Here is a 16,192-nt window from a genome sequence, read left to right on the forward strand (position 1 = left end):
TAGTTACGTATGCGTTTCCCCCGTTTCTATGATAATCTACTTTGGAAAATACGTTAATATTTCAAAAGTCGATAATCTACTCTACGAAAAGTCGAAAATCTACTTTCCTGAAAAAGTAGATAACTTAATTTTCGTAAGATATCCAACTTTCCCGGAAAGTAGATATTTCCCATTTTGATACAAATTTCCAGTTTCTGCGATAAGTAGATAACCATCTCTCTCAAGAAAGTAAAATATTTACATTTTCTGTACACTTCGGGCTTATGATAATCTACTTGGAAAATACGTTAATATTTCTGTCGATAATCTACTTCACGAAAAGTCAGAAAATCTATCATTTTCCCCTGGTAGATATCTACTTTTCGAAAGTAGAAAACTAACTTCCCGGAAAGTAGATATTTCCATTATATGTTAAATTTCCGTTTTCTATCATAAGTAGATAAATTAACTTTCCCAGAAAGTAGAAAATATTTCACATTTTCTGTGATACAAATTTCCTTGTTTTATGATAATCTACTTTTGGAAAAATACGTTAATATTTCCCAAAAGTCGATAATCTACTTCACGAAAGTCGAAAGAGATAATCAATCTCGAAAGAGATATCAGCATAAATTTCTGTTTTCTATGATATGATAATCGGTAACTTTCCCAGAAATATTTACATTTTCTGTGATAAAATTTCCTGTTTTATGATAATCTACTTTGGAAAATACGTTAGGGCTAATATTTCAAAAATTCGATAATCTACTTCCACGAAAAGTCGAAAATCTACTTTCCTTTAGTGGATATCTACTTTCGAAAGTAGATAACCAACTCTTCCCGGAAAGTAGATATTTCATTTTCTATGATACAAATGTCAAGGATAAGTAGATAACCAACTTTCAGAAAGTAGAAATATTTCACATTTTCTATACAAATTTCCCGTTTTCTATGATAACTACTTAAAATATGTTTATTAATATTTCCCAAAAGTCGATAATCTACTTCCACGAAAAGTTTTAGGCACCATTTCTTTCCTTAGTGGTGCAGATATCTACTTCTTTGAAAGATAATCAACCTTCCTGGAAAGTAGATATTTCATTATGATACAATTTCGTTTTCGTGATAAGTGATGTTCAACTTTCCAGAAAAGTAAACATTTACATTTTCAGATACAAATTTCCCAGTTTTCTATGATAATCTACTTTGGAAAATAACATGTTAGGCTTAATATTTCCTGTAAGTCGATAATCTACTCACGAAAAGTCGAAAATCTACTTTCCTTTAGTAGATAATCTACTTCGAAAGTAGATAACCAACATTCCGGAAAGTAGATATTTCCATTTTCTATGATACAACTTCCGTTTCTATATAAGTAGATAACCAACTTTCCCAGAAAGTAGAAATATTTACATTTTCAGATACAAATTTCGTTTTCTATGATAACTACTGAAAATACGTTAATATTTCCCAAAAAGTCGATAATCTACTTCCAATGAAAAGTCGAAAATCTACTTTCCTTGAAAAGTAGATATCTATTTTTCGGGAAAGTAGATAACCAACTTTCCTATATATTTCCCATTTTCTATGATACAAATTTCCCGTTTCTATGATAAGTAGATACAACCAACTTTCCTAGGCAGGAAATATTTCACATTTTCTGTGAGTATAAATTTCTCCGCTGCGATAATCTACTTTTGGAAAACATAGCTAATATTTCCCAAAATTCGATATCTACTTCCACGAAAAGGAATCTACTTTCCCGAAAAGTAGATAATCTATTTTTTCTGAAAGTAGATAACCAACTTCTGAAAGTAGATATTTCTTTCTATGATAAAATTTCGTTTTCTATGATAAGTAGATAACCAATCTTTCCAGAAAGTAGTATTTCTTTTCAGATACAAATTTCTGTTTTGATAACATTTGGAAAAATATTTCGTTAATATTTCCCGAAAGTCGATAATCTATTTCGATAGTAGAAAATCTACTTTTCGAAGATATATCTACTTTTCGGGAAAGTAGTTAACCTACTTTCTCGAAAGTAGATATCTGCTTTATTATTTAATTTCCCAGTTTCTATGATAAGTAGATATTCATTTTCTAGAAAGTAGATATATTTCAAATTTTCTGTAATACTACTTCTGTTTCTATGATAATTTATTTTGGAAAATGTTAGTATTTTCCGCAAAAGTCGATAACTATTTCAATGAAAACGGTGATTTACTTTCCTGTATGATAACTACTTTTGGGAAAGTAGATAACCAACTTCGGAAAGTAGATATTTATTTATGATAAAAATTTGTTTTCTATGATAAGCAGATAACCAACTTTCCCAGAAAGTAAAATATTTCATTTTCTGTGATACAAATTCTCCTGTTTCTGCGATAATCTACTTCGGAAAAATACGTTAATATTTCGTTGATAATCTACTTCCACGAAAAGTCGAAAATTTACTTTCTGAAAAGTAGATAATCTACTAGAAAGTAGATAACCAACTTTCCCGGAAAGTAGATATTTCCATTTTCAGTGATAAATTTCCCGTTTCTATGATAAGGATAACCAACTTTCCCAGAAAGTAGAAATATTTCACATTTTCTGTGATACAATTTCCTGTTTCTAGATAATCACTGGAAAAATGCGTTAATATTTCCCAAACATAATCTATCATGAAAGTTTGAATTCACTTTCCCGAAAAAGCAGATTTAAAAGATCTTTAATTTTCCCGGAAAGTATTTCAGATACAAATTTCCCGTTTTCAAGAAGGTATAAATTAACTTTCCTAAAGATTACATTTTCTGTGATACAAATTTTCGTTTTCTATGATAATCTTACTTTGGAAAATACGTTAGGCCATTATTTCAAAAATTCGATAATCTACTTCAATGAAATGTGATATCTACTTTTTCCTTTAGGTGAGATAATTTACTTTTTCGGAAAGAGATAATCAACTTTCCCGGAAAGTAGATATTTTTCATTTTCTATGATACAAATTTCTGTTTCTATGATAAGTAGATAACCAACTTTCCCAGAAAGTAGAAATATTTACGTTTTTCGTGATACAAATTTCCTGTTTTATGTGATAATCTATTGGAAAATAGTTTGGTTAATTTTTCCCAAAAAGTGGATAATCTACTTCCACGAAAAGTCGATAATCTACTTTCCCGAAAAGTAGATAATCTACTTTTCGGAAAAGTAGATAACCAACTTTCCCGGAAAGTAGGTATTTCCCATTTTCTATGATACAAATTTCCCGTTTTCTATGATAAGTAGATAACCAACTTTCCCAAAAAGTAGAAATATTTCACATTTTCTGTGATACAAATTTCCCGTTTTCTATGATAATCTACTTTGGAAAATATGTTAATATTTCCCAAAAGTCGATAATCTGCTTCCACGAAAAGTCGATAATCTACTTTTCGGGAAAGTAGATAATCTACTTTTCGGGAAAGTAGATAACCAACTTTCCCGGAAAGTAGATATTTCCCATCTTCTATGATACAAATTTCCCGTTTTCTATGATAAGTAGATAACCAACTTTCCCAGAAAGTAGAAATATTTCACGTTTTCTGTGATACAAATTTCCCGTTTTCTATGATAATCTACTTTGGAAATTGTTTTAATATTTCCCAAAAGTCGATAATCTACTTCCAAGAAAAGTCGATAATCTACTTTCCCGAAAAGTAGATAATCTACTTTTCGGGAAAGTAGATAACCAACTTTCCCGGAAAGTAGATATTTCCCATTTTCTATGATACAAATTTCCCGTTTTCTATGATAAGTAGATAACCAACTTTTCCTAGAAAGTAGAACATTTCACGTTTCTGTGATACAAATTTCCCGTTTCTATGATAACTACTGGGAAATTTTTTAATATTTCCCAAAAAGTGGATAATCTACTTCCACGAAAAGTCGATAATCTACTTTCCCGAAAAGTAGATAATCTACTTTTCGGAAAAGTAGATAACCAACTTTCCCGGAAAGTAGATATTTCCCATTTTCTATGATACAAATTTCCCGTTTTCTATGATAAGTAGATAACCAACTTTCCCAGAAAGTAGAAATATTTCACATTTTCTGTGATACAAATTTCCCGTTTTCTATGATAATCTACTTTGGAAAATATGTTAATATTTCCCAAAAGTCGATAATCTACTTTTCGGGAAAGTAGATAATCTACTTTTCGGGAAAGTAGATAACCAACTTTCCCAGAAAGTAGATATTTCCCATTTTCTATGATACAAATTTCCCGTTTTCTTTGATAAGTAGATAACCAACTTTCCCAGAAAGTAGAAATATTTCACATTTTCTGTGATACAAATTTCCCGTTTTCTATGATAACCTACTTGAAATTTTTTTAATATTTCCCAAAAGTCGATATTCCAAGAAAAGTCGATAATCTACTTTCTCCGAAAAGATAATCTACTTTTCGGAAAGTAGATAACCAACTTTCCCGGAAAGTAGATATTTCCCATTTTCTATGATACAAATTTCCCGTTTTCTATGATAAGTAGATAACCAACTTTCCCAGAAAGTAGAAATATTTCACATTTTCTGTGATACAAATTTCCCGTTTTCTATGATAATCTACTTTGGAAAATATGTTAATATTTCCCAAAAAGTCGATAATCTACTTCCACGAAAAGTCGAAAATCTACTTTCCCGAAAAGTAGATAATCTACTTTTCGGGAAAGTAGATAACCAACTTTCCCGGAAAGTAGATATTTCCCATTTTCTATGATACAAATTTCCCGTTTTCTATGATAAGTAGATAACCAACTTTCCCAGAAAGTAGAAATATTTCACGTTTTCTGTGATACAAATTTCCCGTTTTCTATGATAATCTACTTTGGAAAATTTTTTAATATTTCCCAAAAGTCGATAATCTACTTCCACGAAAAGTCGATAATCTACTTTCCCGAAAAGTAGATAATCTACTTTTCGGGAAAGTAGATAACCAACTTTCCCGGAAAGTAGATATTTCCCATTTTCTATGATACAAATTTCCCGTTTTCTATGATAAGTAGATAACCAACTTTCCCAGAAAGTAGAAATATTTCACGTTTTCTGTGATACAAATTTCCCGTTTTCTATGATAATCTACTTTGGAAAATATTTTTAATATTTCCCAAAAGTCGATAATCTACTTCCACGAAAAGTCGATAATCTACTTTCCCGAAAAGTAGATAATCTACTTTTCGGGAAAGTAGATAACCAACTTTCCCGGAAAGTAGATATTTCCCATTTTCTATGATACAAATTTCCCGTTTTCTATGATAAGTAGATAACCAACTTTCCCAGAAAGTAGAAATATTTCACGTTTTCTGTGATACAAATTTCCCGTTTTCTATGATAATCTACTTTGGAAAATTTTTTAATATTTCCCAAAAGTCGATAATCTACTTCCAAGAAAAGTCGATAATCTACTTTCCGGAAAAGTAGATAATCTACTTTTCGGGAAAGTAGATAACCAACTTTCCCGGAAAGTAGATATTTCCCATTTTCTATGATACAAATTTCCCGTTTTCTATGATAAGTAGATAACCAACTTTCCCAGAAAGTAGAAATATTTCACGTTTTCTGTGATACAAATTTCCCGTTTTCTATGACAATCTACTTCAGACCAATTTGGCCCCTGCGGACCTATTTTGCCTCAACCGGTCCTATTTGGCCCAAACCAGACGTATTTGGCCCGGCTGGGATACGACGCCCCTGGTGTGGCCATGATGACGCCGCCGTCCCTAGGATGGCCCCTGGGGTAGTCGCCACCCCTTGGATGGCCTCTGGTGCGCAACCACATCTGGGAGGGCCCTTATGGGCGCCGCCGTCTTTGGGTGGGTCCCTGGGGTCGCTGCCGTCCCTCGGAGGGCCCCCGCCGTTCCTGGGAGGGCCCCTGAGGTGGCCGCTGCCCATGGGAGGTCTCACTAAGTCGCTGCCGCCCATGGAGTGTCCTTGGGGTCGCCGCCACACGTAATGAGGGCCCTTGGGGTTGCGCCTGCCCCAGTGAATGCTCCTAGGACCACCATAACCCCTGGGATGGCCCCTCGGGGCGCCGCTGCCACTGAGAGGGCCCCGCGGAGCGCTGGCGTCCCTGGGGTCTATACTTTTAAGAAAGTCTATATAAAGATGAATTAAAACTTACGGGCAAAGCGTAATTAACTATTTAAATGATCTAAATATAATTAATTATTTCAAAGGTCATTAATTACCACTAATTACTCGAATTTTCAAATTGTAAAGGCATATCCTTAATTAGCATGTAAAGTAGTCCCCGTGTATGAAATTTAAACAAAATCTATTTTTTAATCTAAAATGTCAAAACAACAAGATATTAATTAGTTCAGGCGTATTTTTGATGCCAAATGACATTTCTTGGGAGTGAACATTAACGTGTAAGATGTAAGTATACACAAATTGAGTCACACAGGTGTACTTTAGTTTTAGTTTAGTTATTAACAACACCTGCTTGAAGACGTAGATCACCTTACCTGTAATAACTGTGTTTCTTGCGTAATTTCCTGGAATACTGTGTAATATTCTGGAGACACAGCAATGTAACCAACTACTCCAACAGTCGTCCGTCAAATGGCTACTCAGTGCTGGTGACAGGACGCGCCACCCCTTCTTAATGGTAGTTCGGTCGTTACTAATTGTTCTCCTACATTCATTTGGTCTTTTGTTTATTTTCTTCAATGGTATAAATGTTTTTGGTTATATAATATTTATTTTTAATGTGTTGAAATATAACACTCGTTAATATAGTGTTTTGTGAAGGCTTTTCTGGTTCAGCCTTAGTGCTGCTGATGTTGAGAAATTTAGTAACACAGCAGAGCGACGGCCATTTTAGACTATTTCCTGTGAATTTCATTTCGTTCCGTTTATTCTCATGGAGTTTATTGTGTCAATCTGTCCAGTGGTCTCTCATCGACTATCTCCTGACCAGGTCAAAGGTTAATCATGATGACCTTCCCAGCTTCTTGTTTCTGATCAAAGGTGTTTGTTGCGTGTCCTTGTGTTTGTTGTTTGTCATTGTGTTTGTTGCGTGTCCTTGTGTTTGTTGTTTGTCATTGTGTTTGTTGCGTGTCCTTGTGTTTGTTGCGTGTCCTTGTGTTTGTTGCGTGTCCTTGTGTTTGTTGCGTGTCCTTGTGTTTGTTGCGTGTCCTTGTGTTTGTTGCGTGTCCTTGTGTTTGTTGCGTGTCCTTGTGTTTGTTGCGTGTCCTTGTGTTTGTTGCGTGTCCTCATGTCCTTCAGTTTTCATAGTTATTTATTTTCTTCAACTATGATTTTTTTTTCTATAATATATATATTTTTTCTTTTTATGGTTTCAATAATGTTTTGCATCTTGTTTTAGTTATGTGAGTGTGCTTGTTTACCTGTGTGTGTGTGTGTGTGTGTGTGATCGTTTAAGTGCATGTATGAGTGTACTGTATGAATGTGTATGATCAAGCACGTACGTATATAAAGTATGAATGTCTGTGTATGATCGTATAAGTACACGAGTGTATGATCGCTAAGTACATGTATGAGAGCATGTATAAGTAGTCCTATAGTATACATCAAGAAACAGTATTTTCTTGTCAATATTCCGTCATACATTTTCTGATGAATTATTGTACATGTCTGCCAGCCTTCCTCTTGGTATCAATGAATAAAAAGTCTTCTATAATGTATGAGTATTATGACTAAATCCTTCAATTCTTCACTACATTTGTATAAATTGTTGTAGACTGAAGAATCTATATAACTGTGTAGGTTGAAAAAAAACAAAGTGGGTTATACAGTTTGTGGACAATACATGTTTATTTGTTCCTTCAGGTATAATATCATACTGTATTACCATTGTCTTACCTTAACGTTTAGCGTATATAAGAACACACTCCAGGACGCCCGTAATGACGAACGAACACCCTTAATGTTCACAAAGCTGCTCCTTCCCCCACCTTTCTTCAGCCTCCAAGAGAAGCCTCGCCCAGTCTCCACCCATTTCTCTGGCCCTCATTGGTCAACTCAGAATTTCAAGCAAAAAAACAAAACAAAAAAATTAGCCAATCACGAACCGTTCAAACGCCCGACCGGTGATGCCGTTCGGGGCAAAGGTTCGGCGGGAAATTCTAATCGACCAATCAGTGGTGTTTGGAGTAATGTGAGGCGGGGACTGTGGCGGGACGGAGCTTGGAGGCGGACGGGGGGGAGGGAACTGAGGTTTATACAATGCACATACGACTCACGGCTTAGTCTCACACAACAATATTTAGGCAGCTTGATAAATAAACATAAAGAACCCAGCTTTATGCTTGGCTAAGGTTCCTCTCGCACAATGCTAAGTGTGCCGTGGTACGTCTTAATGGCTAAATATTATAATAGTTTTATTCATTTTATAATTATTTCCTCGTTAAGGAGGAATTTTTTTGCGTCATGAATATATTTATATATACATCCTATTGCTAATAATCCATGTATATAAACTTCCAGCACAACGTTGCCGCAGCACTTTGGGGAGGAGAGCGTGAGTCAGCCTCTACTGGTAATATCCTACGGTAGGCCTCATAACAACAGGTGGTCCACATGAACCCAAATCCGAGCCTATGCGTTTACATGAACTAAGTTATTTTTTATTATAATTATCATTTAGTTTTTTTGACAGATTCTAAATGGTTGTAAAAACCGGCCCCCCCAAAATGTTGCAGAGGCTAAGGTGTTGTCTGGAGCCACTTGCACTTATTGCTCACATATTATTGCAGGGACAAGATCTCCCTTGCACAACAGGGCGGGCAGCACTACCGCGGCAAACACCTGAGATTGGGGGCACGTCGAGACACACAGAACCACGCACGCACGGGACCTCGGCCACTACTGCTGCTCCCCAACCAACTCTTCAACCACTTCAAATCTTAATATATTTTTCACTACTGTGTTTACACTTCTACAAGAGACGGTGAAGATGGGCGATAAATGACGCCCTCGAGGCCGGGTCCTTCGCGTCCACATTGTTTTATTCTCACTATTATTTATACGGCTAAACAAGACGCTGAGGACGGGCGAGTAATGACAACCTCGAGGTCCTTCTCGCGTCCAAAAGAAGATCCTTCACGTCCCTATTATTATATTGTTTCCCATATTGTTAATATTCTTCTACAGTACAACGAGAGGCTGAAGATGGCCGCTTGATATAATAACTGACGAGGCCCTTCGCGTGCGTGTTGTGTGGGCAGTCGCATTTCTCTACAACACTATAGTACTACAGGCGCCTAGAGTGTGTGACACCCCATTCCTGTTGTGCAGGGCACCAACATGTGAGTCCTCACAGGCCGTTATACAAATATGCAAAAATATAAAACGAAAATAATCATCAACAAACAAGAAAAAATCTAAACAATCAGAATTAATATTAACACAGCGATATTATTATTATTATTATTTTATTAATATTATTATTATTATTATTGTGTATGAGGAGGGGACAACCATATAGGTGAGGGCAAACTTAAAACTCCACCAAAACACAGGAACACAAGGCCGGGCTGTTTGGGGTAATGGCTTTGTTTTGGTCACACCAGCTCAGCGCAACACCCAAATTTTGGCACATGTGTCCACCGCGGCCAAGAGTGCAATCAGTGGCGGCCGGTGACTGTCCGGGGAGGTGTTTGCTGACCTTGGTACTTCCTTCAACATGGCACTACCGCCACTGTCCGTCTCCCCCCACCCACATCCCCGGTCAGAAAACCGCCGACCGGTACTTTCTTCCTCACGCCGGTGCCAGATATCGACTTTATTACAAATTTTCTTCCAGTTTGGGTCGACCGGCAGTGTTTATGTTAAGCAACTTGCATCAACCACATTCCTCTCAAGACAGTGCCAAACATCAATTACTTCCGGGTTTTTTAGGGGGGGTCGACCGCCGGTATTTCCAAGTAAGTAACTAACAACCGGCACTTTCCTCCTCGCGCCAGTGCCAAACAACCACTACACCAAGCAACCTAACAACCGCTGATCACCTCTGGGAGATGACTCGGCTCTGAGTGTCATCAGGAGTTTTTTGCGCAATTATGGAATTATTAAAACTTGGAAGATGTGAACCCCAAGACCTATGACCCCAGCAGGACCATAAGACCCCAGCAGGACTCCAATATGATTATAGAACCCCAGGAGGACTACAGGACCCCAGTAGGACCACGGTACCTTAGTAGGACCACAGGACCGCCACTGGACAACAGGACCCTAGCAGGACCATAGGATCCCAGTAGGACCATAGTACCCCAGGAGAACTATAGAACCCTAGGAGGACCATAGTACCCTATCAAGCCCATAGAACCCTAACAGGCCTATAGGACCCTAACAGGACCATAGGACCCCTACAGGACCACAGGACCATAGCAGGACCCCAGGGCCTAAGGTTATCGACAACAAGCTTTGGATTATTATAAAACTGCGAGGAAAAGGTTTATCTTTTGTCGGAAAACCAAAAACAAAAAACAAGATAAAACAAGAAATAAAAAAAAAAAGAATTATGGGTAATCACCTGGACGATACACCTGTGGAATGCATGTAGCAGTAATACACTCCCAGTACCTGTAGTTGTCGCTCCTGCAGGTTAATGACAACACAATAACACGATCATCCGATAAAACTTAAAACAACAACAACATCCATTATAATAAAACACAGGAACATTGTCCAAAAAAAATCAGGAACATCCACAAATTATATGTAAAAAAATGAAATTAAAACTTATTAAGAGATCATGTTAGGTTTTTCTTTACACAAAAACAAAAAAATCACTAAAAATACCTATAATTATGATAGATTAATTAATACAAAGTACTCGGCCGTCGTCGACTCAATATATTTTGTGTTTATCTAAATCACCGGATGATGACCGAACTAACCCAAGGATGATGACCGAACTAAACAATGACTTATTTACGTCACCCTTCAAAAAAATAATCTATCATCTACTTAAAAAATTCTCTTATTTAATGACAATAAAAGTCAATGATGAAAACTTAAAAAAGCTTTCCAGTGATGAATCTCTTTTTTACAATTTAATGTTATGATGAATTGTAAACAAAATTACTCGAGCACCGAACTCCGGAGTTTGACTAAAACCACACATATATATATATATATATGTATACATACCGGGTATCTTATGTACAGTGGCAGAAATGCAAATATTAACTCCCCGCCCCTGTGTGTCAATCTCGTCCTTCTTATATACACATTCAAATTTAACACGAAAACAACTTCGTGAAATAGAATGGGTCATTCTCCAATAGCGGAAATAAGCAGATACTTTGTTTAAACTCGACTAAAAAGCTAATAACTGTAAAGCTACAAAATAAAGGACAATTAACATCCAGCTTCTCTTAGCGGCTGGACAGACATTCAAACAGTTTTGTCCAATACAAAACGGCTGTGTAGTTTCCATAACATCTGAAGAGTCTTGTGTTGACTGAACCTACGGTAGAAGTTCACTATAGTTAGAAGTTCAGCGTAAGACTCGTGGCAAAGTGTGTTCTAAAAATATACAAAATGTATCAGCGTTACTGTGTAAGAAACATCTACGTGTTATGCACATTGCCAAGCACAAAAATAAAATTCTTAAAACGTCCAAAAATCTTAGTCAGTTTGTTGAAGCAAAGTTCGCCTCTCTCTCTGAGGCAACTAAAACAGTCACTAGCTCGTTAACTACTTGTGAACAACATAGTTATCATCATCATCAGTTAGCTAATAAAATAACCACTGGAAGTTAATAACTACAAATACAACTCATTAAAAACAAATCGAGATTGGCGAGTCAAGCGAAAAACTGTGTTAAACAAGGTAACACAATACTGTACTACATACATACACTACGGACAGTTGTGCTCACCTCCTACCAGACAACGGTATAGCCTCTCACAGTCTCGTCCAGCCAAGAGTCCCTCCTTAATACCTCATATATCCGAGAAGACTTTACTTAATGACTGAGTATCTTTGTGTTTGACGTAGGAGGCTTAATGAATTATGTACATCTATCAAAATGGTTCAGATCAAGACCCTAAACATTTTGAACCCCTCCCTAGTTAAAAGGTCCTAATGGCCTAAAATAGCTGGTTTCTACTAGTTACAACTGTCCTCAAACTAGCCATACCTAGAGGGAGGTTTCCGCCCCCCCGCTGGTGGTTGCCTACCAATGAAATACCATCATCATAGCCCAATGAAGTATAACCATCATATTCTACGATTTTTTTTCTCTAGTTTGTACGTGTATCACAGAAAAAGCCCGAGAATGGGCATACTCATTTCAGATCACATTTTGGACCATTGTAGGATCCTCATTCCTCCTTCAGATCACATTTTGGACCATTGTAGGATCCTCATTCCTCCTAAAACATTCTAAGACATGACTATGGGACCATTGATCTAAACGGTGGTAATTATCTGTCACACTTCTTCATTCCTTCCACTGACTCGGTGTCTTAAGTCAACTTGTTTTATACATTAATCTCTTCGGGAAAGTTAATCCATTTGTGTGATCGTTTTTCATTGTGTCCCTTAAGACGGGATTTCTAAACACGAATTCATTCATCATCATCATCTACTGTATATCCACACATTACAACCCTCCTCTTGGCGGTCCAACATACACCGTGTACACCCAACATACACAATCATACAACGTTGTGCTTGGTTTCTCCTGTATGATCCAAACTGTTATCATTTGCTGGTAAAAAAGACGAAAAAAATATATACATACCGTATATATATATATATATATAAATAAAAAAAAGAACATCAAGACATTATTAAAGTGCAATAAACAAGTGAGCAGCGATGAGAGGAGCAAAGAGTCTGTCGTCTATTGCCAGTGATATGTTGAATGATTGTTTTGATAGTATGCACACAACCCTACTGCTTAAACAAATCTCATTCACTTGAACTACTGAAGGGAGGTAGGTAGTTAGTTTCAGCTACTCTGTGGAATTTGAATTTGTCCTTTTTTATTTATTTCCTCGAAAGGGGTTTCAATCCCTCTATACCCAAATGCATCGCTTAGAGGTAACGAGATAATGGCGTAATGTTATGCTCGGCGATCCTCTGGGTGTTGTGGTGGGGTCAGGGAGTGTGGTGGGGTCAGGGAGTGTGGGGGGTCAGGGAGTGGGGGGTCAGGTGTGTGTGGTGGGGTCAGTGTGGGGGTCAGTGTGGGGGTGTGGGTGGGGTCAGGGGTGTGTGGGGTCAGGGGGGCTGTGTTGGGGGTCAGGGGGTAGGGAATGAGGGAGGCTGTAAGGAACAGGGGGTATGAGGGGCAGGGGGACAAGAAGGACAGAGGGGTATGGGGGTAAGGGGTGTGAGGGTGTCAAGGCGGTATGTTGGGGATCAGGGAGGTGAGGGATGGTCAGGGGTGAGAGGGGTTTAGGGGTGAGGGATGTGTGTTGGGGAGGGGGGTGAGGGAGATATTTTGGGGTGAAGGATATGTGTGTGGGGGAGGGGTGAAGGGATATGTGGGGATCAGGAGGGCAAGGGAGATGTGGGGGTCAGCAGGGTGAGGGAGATGTGGGGGGTTAGGGGGGTGGGGGTCAGGAGGGGTCAGGGGTGTTGGGATGTGAGGGAGGGTGAGGGAGGGAGGGTCAGGGGGGGTGGGATATGAGGGAGGGTGAGGGGGGGCGGGGCACTCAGAAGTTCAACAGTCTAGCTGGGCTGGAAGAAACGAGATTTGTGACTCAGTTTTGATCGGGTTAGTTAGTTTGTTAGTTAATTAGTTACGGGAGTCCCTAAGTAAAAAAAAAAACACCTATATAGATATTTATATCTAAATCAACAAACAATGAGCTTCTCACTAAAAAATAAGAAAAAAAAGGTTTGTTTGTGGATTGGTAGGTAGATAATAATAGATTGGTCTCATAATCCCAATCATCTCACTAAAAAACTTTCAACTAAATCTTTCCTAATTTTTTATATATATCTTCAATTGACTAATTCCAAAAATTCTATGTAAGCTGTACACATAATCCCGTCTTTATATTATATATATATTCATTACAAAAATACAAGAAAAATATTTCATAAATAAGTCGATACTCCTAAACTAAAAAAATCTTCCATTATTTTTTTTAAATAGTTCCTCCGAAGCAAGGCTAAAATGGCTATTAACTATGGTATCTCAGTAGCAAGCGCAGCAGACTCTCTCGTCCGTCAGCTCGTCACGACACGGTAATGGTATTTACAGCGGCAGAGTAAAAAAAAATACAAAAGTAAAAACACAACAGCAGACAAAAATTTTATTACAAGCTTGTGGGCCGTCAGGACCAAGACCACAACAAAACACGAAATAAACACTTTTTTTTTTATTTCCTCTTTCGTACGATACTTGACTATGACCGAGAGAGATGATTGACGTCGGCGAGGATATTTTTCTCGTTATAATCTTGACGTTCACTGTATTGCGTTAATGAGTCGTTCACTACACCAGAATGAGTCGTTCACTACACCAGGTAAATGACCCGTTCACTACACCAGGTAAATGACCCGTTCACTGCACCAGGATGACCCGTTCACTACTCCAGGTAAATTACCCGTTCACTACAAATAAATGAACCGTTCACTAATGAGACAGTGCTGTTCACCATACCTGAAGAATATATTCACCGACTCATCCAACTCTCTAAAAGATCCTAATCCGTCACACCTGCCGCTAATTACTGTTGGCATTGACAAACAGGTGTGGAGATCAGCGAGCAACATTAGGGACGCCAGACTGACAACTCGGCCAGGGATTTCGAGATGGCAACACCGCTTAGATCAAGGGCCAAACTTCACTGAAATTCTCAAATGAAAAACAAAAATCATTAGCTCAGGTTGCATTAGAAATTTGATTAAAAACTTTGATTAGTTAATGGTATAACATATATAGATAGTGAATAATTATGTTTTTTATTTCACACTCCAGTATTTATGTAAATACTGTTTTTTTCGCCAAAGGTCAATTGCGAATTTTTCTGGAATATTTAAATTAGTGTAGAGGTGAATATTTCTTTGGCCACTTTGATCCAGCGATAACTTAAGAGATTGGGGAGAGAAATAGAGAAAGAAGAGGAGAAAGAAATAGACGTTGGGTAGAGAAACTAAGAGAGACAAAGGTGGGAGAAAGAGACAGAGAAATAAAATAGAGAAGACAGTAAGAGAGAGAATGGCAAGGATAGCAAAACAGACAGACAGAGAGAGAGAGAGAGAGAGAATGGGAGAAAGTAAGAGAATTTTATAGGCAATGAAAATAGGTAAGAGAAATTAAGGTAATACTTAATGGATATACATAATTGAAATAAAGACAACTGATTAAGAAAGAATGGAAGAAAATATGAGTAACAGGAAAAGAAAATATGGAAAATTAACACTTGAAATAGGGAAGAAAAAGTTTGGGTAATAGGTAAGGAAAATTAATATGAAATAGAAAATGGACAAAAAAAACAATATTAGAGGGGAAACTTCGACATCCGCAGCGAGTGTGAGCCAAGGCCACCCTACCACTCCTCTTCATATTATATAAAACCAAAAAACTACTATAAATATTACACTTGGGACGCCTTAGCCATGACCCACGCTTAATGAATGCCTTAATATTTGGAACAGTCCATTTTTTTTTTTTTAACCTGCCTTTGCTTCCTTTCGATTGGCTGCAACATTACGTCACCCACCAATCAACGTGTGCAATTTATCTTTTTTTTTTCTTTCAGTAAATAAACAAAATAATGATATGGTCACCATGGAAACGCGACTCAAGTCTGCCATAGAATACACGTGGTTATGTTATGTATAGTTTATCCTACCTCATTATAATATTCACCCAGCTTACTGCATAAATTAACAACAGCGACGTACAAGAGCTGTGAACATTTAATCAGACTCAACAATAGTCTTACCTGTTAATACTAAAGCTAATTAATAAGTGTCCGCTGTCCTATATCATGTTCACAGTTCTTTATATATTTTGTTTAGGGGGGTAGCTTAAATCTATGTTTACGAGTGTTAGAAACTTTACAATACATAAGAATACAGTACATGAGGGGGGGAGTAGTCGCCAGCCGTGTTCAGACTACTTCAAGTACTTCACTCGGTGGGCTGTTTATTTTATTTTTTTTAAGGAACTTGCCGAGTGTTTCAGGAGGCAGTGTGTGTGAGTGACCACTACTTCTTCCCCTCACACACAAACGTTACTCTCTCTCACCTCTTAAGACCC

At 37.5% G+C, this 16,192-nt stretch overlaps 1 protein-coding gene across 1 annotated transcript; it reads right to left on the reverse strand.

Annotated features, from left to right (window-relative positions):
- Positions 1-5,619: 5,619 nt before the first annotated feature.
- LOC121867871 (basic salivary proline-rich protein 3-like) lies at positions 5,620-7,975 on the reverse strand. The gene is made up of 2 exons (XM_042367995.1): positions 7,917-7,975; positions 5,620-6,079 (listed from the first exon to the last, which is right to left on the reverse strand). Exons 1-2 carry the CDS (start codon positions 7,973-7,975, stop codon positions 5,620-5,622), a joined length of 519 nt encoding a protein of 172 aa, XP_042223929.1.
- Between the last annotated feature and the right edge of the window lie 8,217 nt (positions 7,976-16,192).

The sequence above is a fragment of the Homarus americanus genome, unplaced genomic scaffold, assembly GCF_018991925.1.
Source record: "Homarus americanus isolate GMGI-L3 unplaced genomic scaffold, GMGI_Hamer_2.0 scaffold37032, whole genome shotgun sequence".
NCBI lineage: Eukaryota > Metazoa > Arthropoda > Malacostraca > Decapoda > Nephropidae > Homarus > Homarus americanus.

Bases quoted from the DNA above. Each gene is read 5' to 3' on its own strand.
- LOC121867871 (XM_042367995.1), bottom strand. From the start codon at position 7,975: ATGAGGGCCAGAGAAATGGGTGGAGACTGGGCGAGGCTTCTCTTGGAG. The intron at 6,080-7,916 runs GTGGGGGAAGGA...CTTTCTTAAAAG, and splicing joins CTCTTGGAGGCTGAAGAAAG to TATAGACCCCAGGGACGCCA.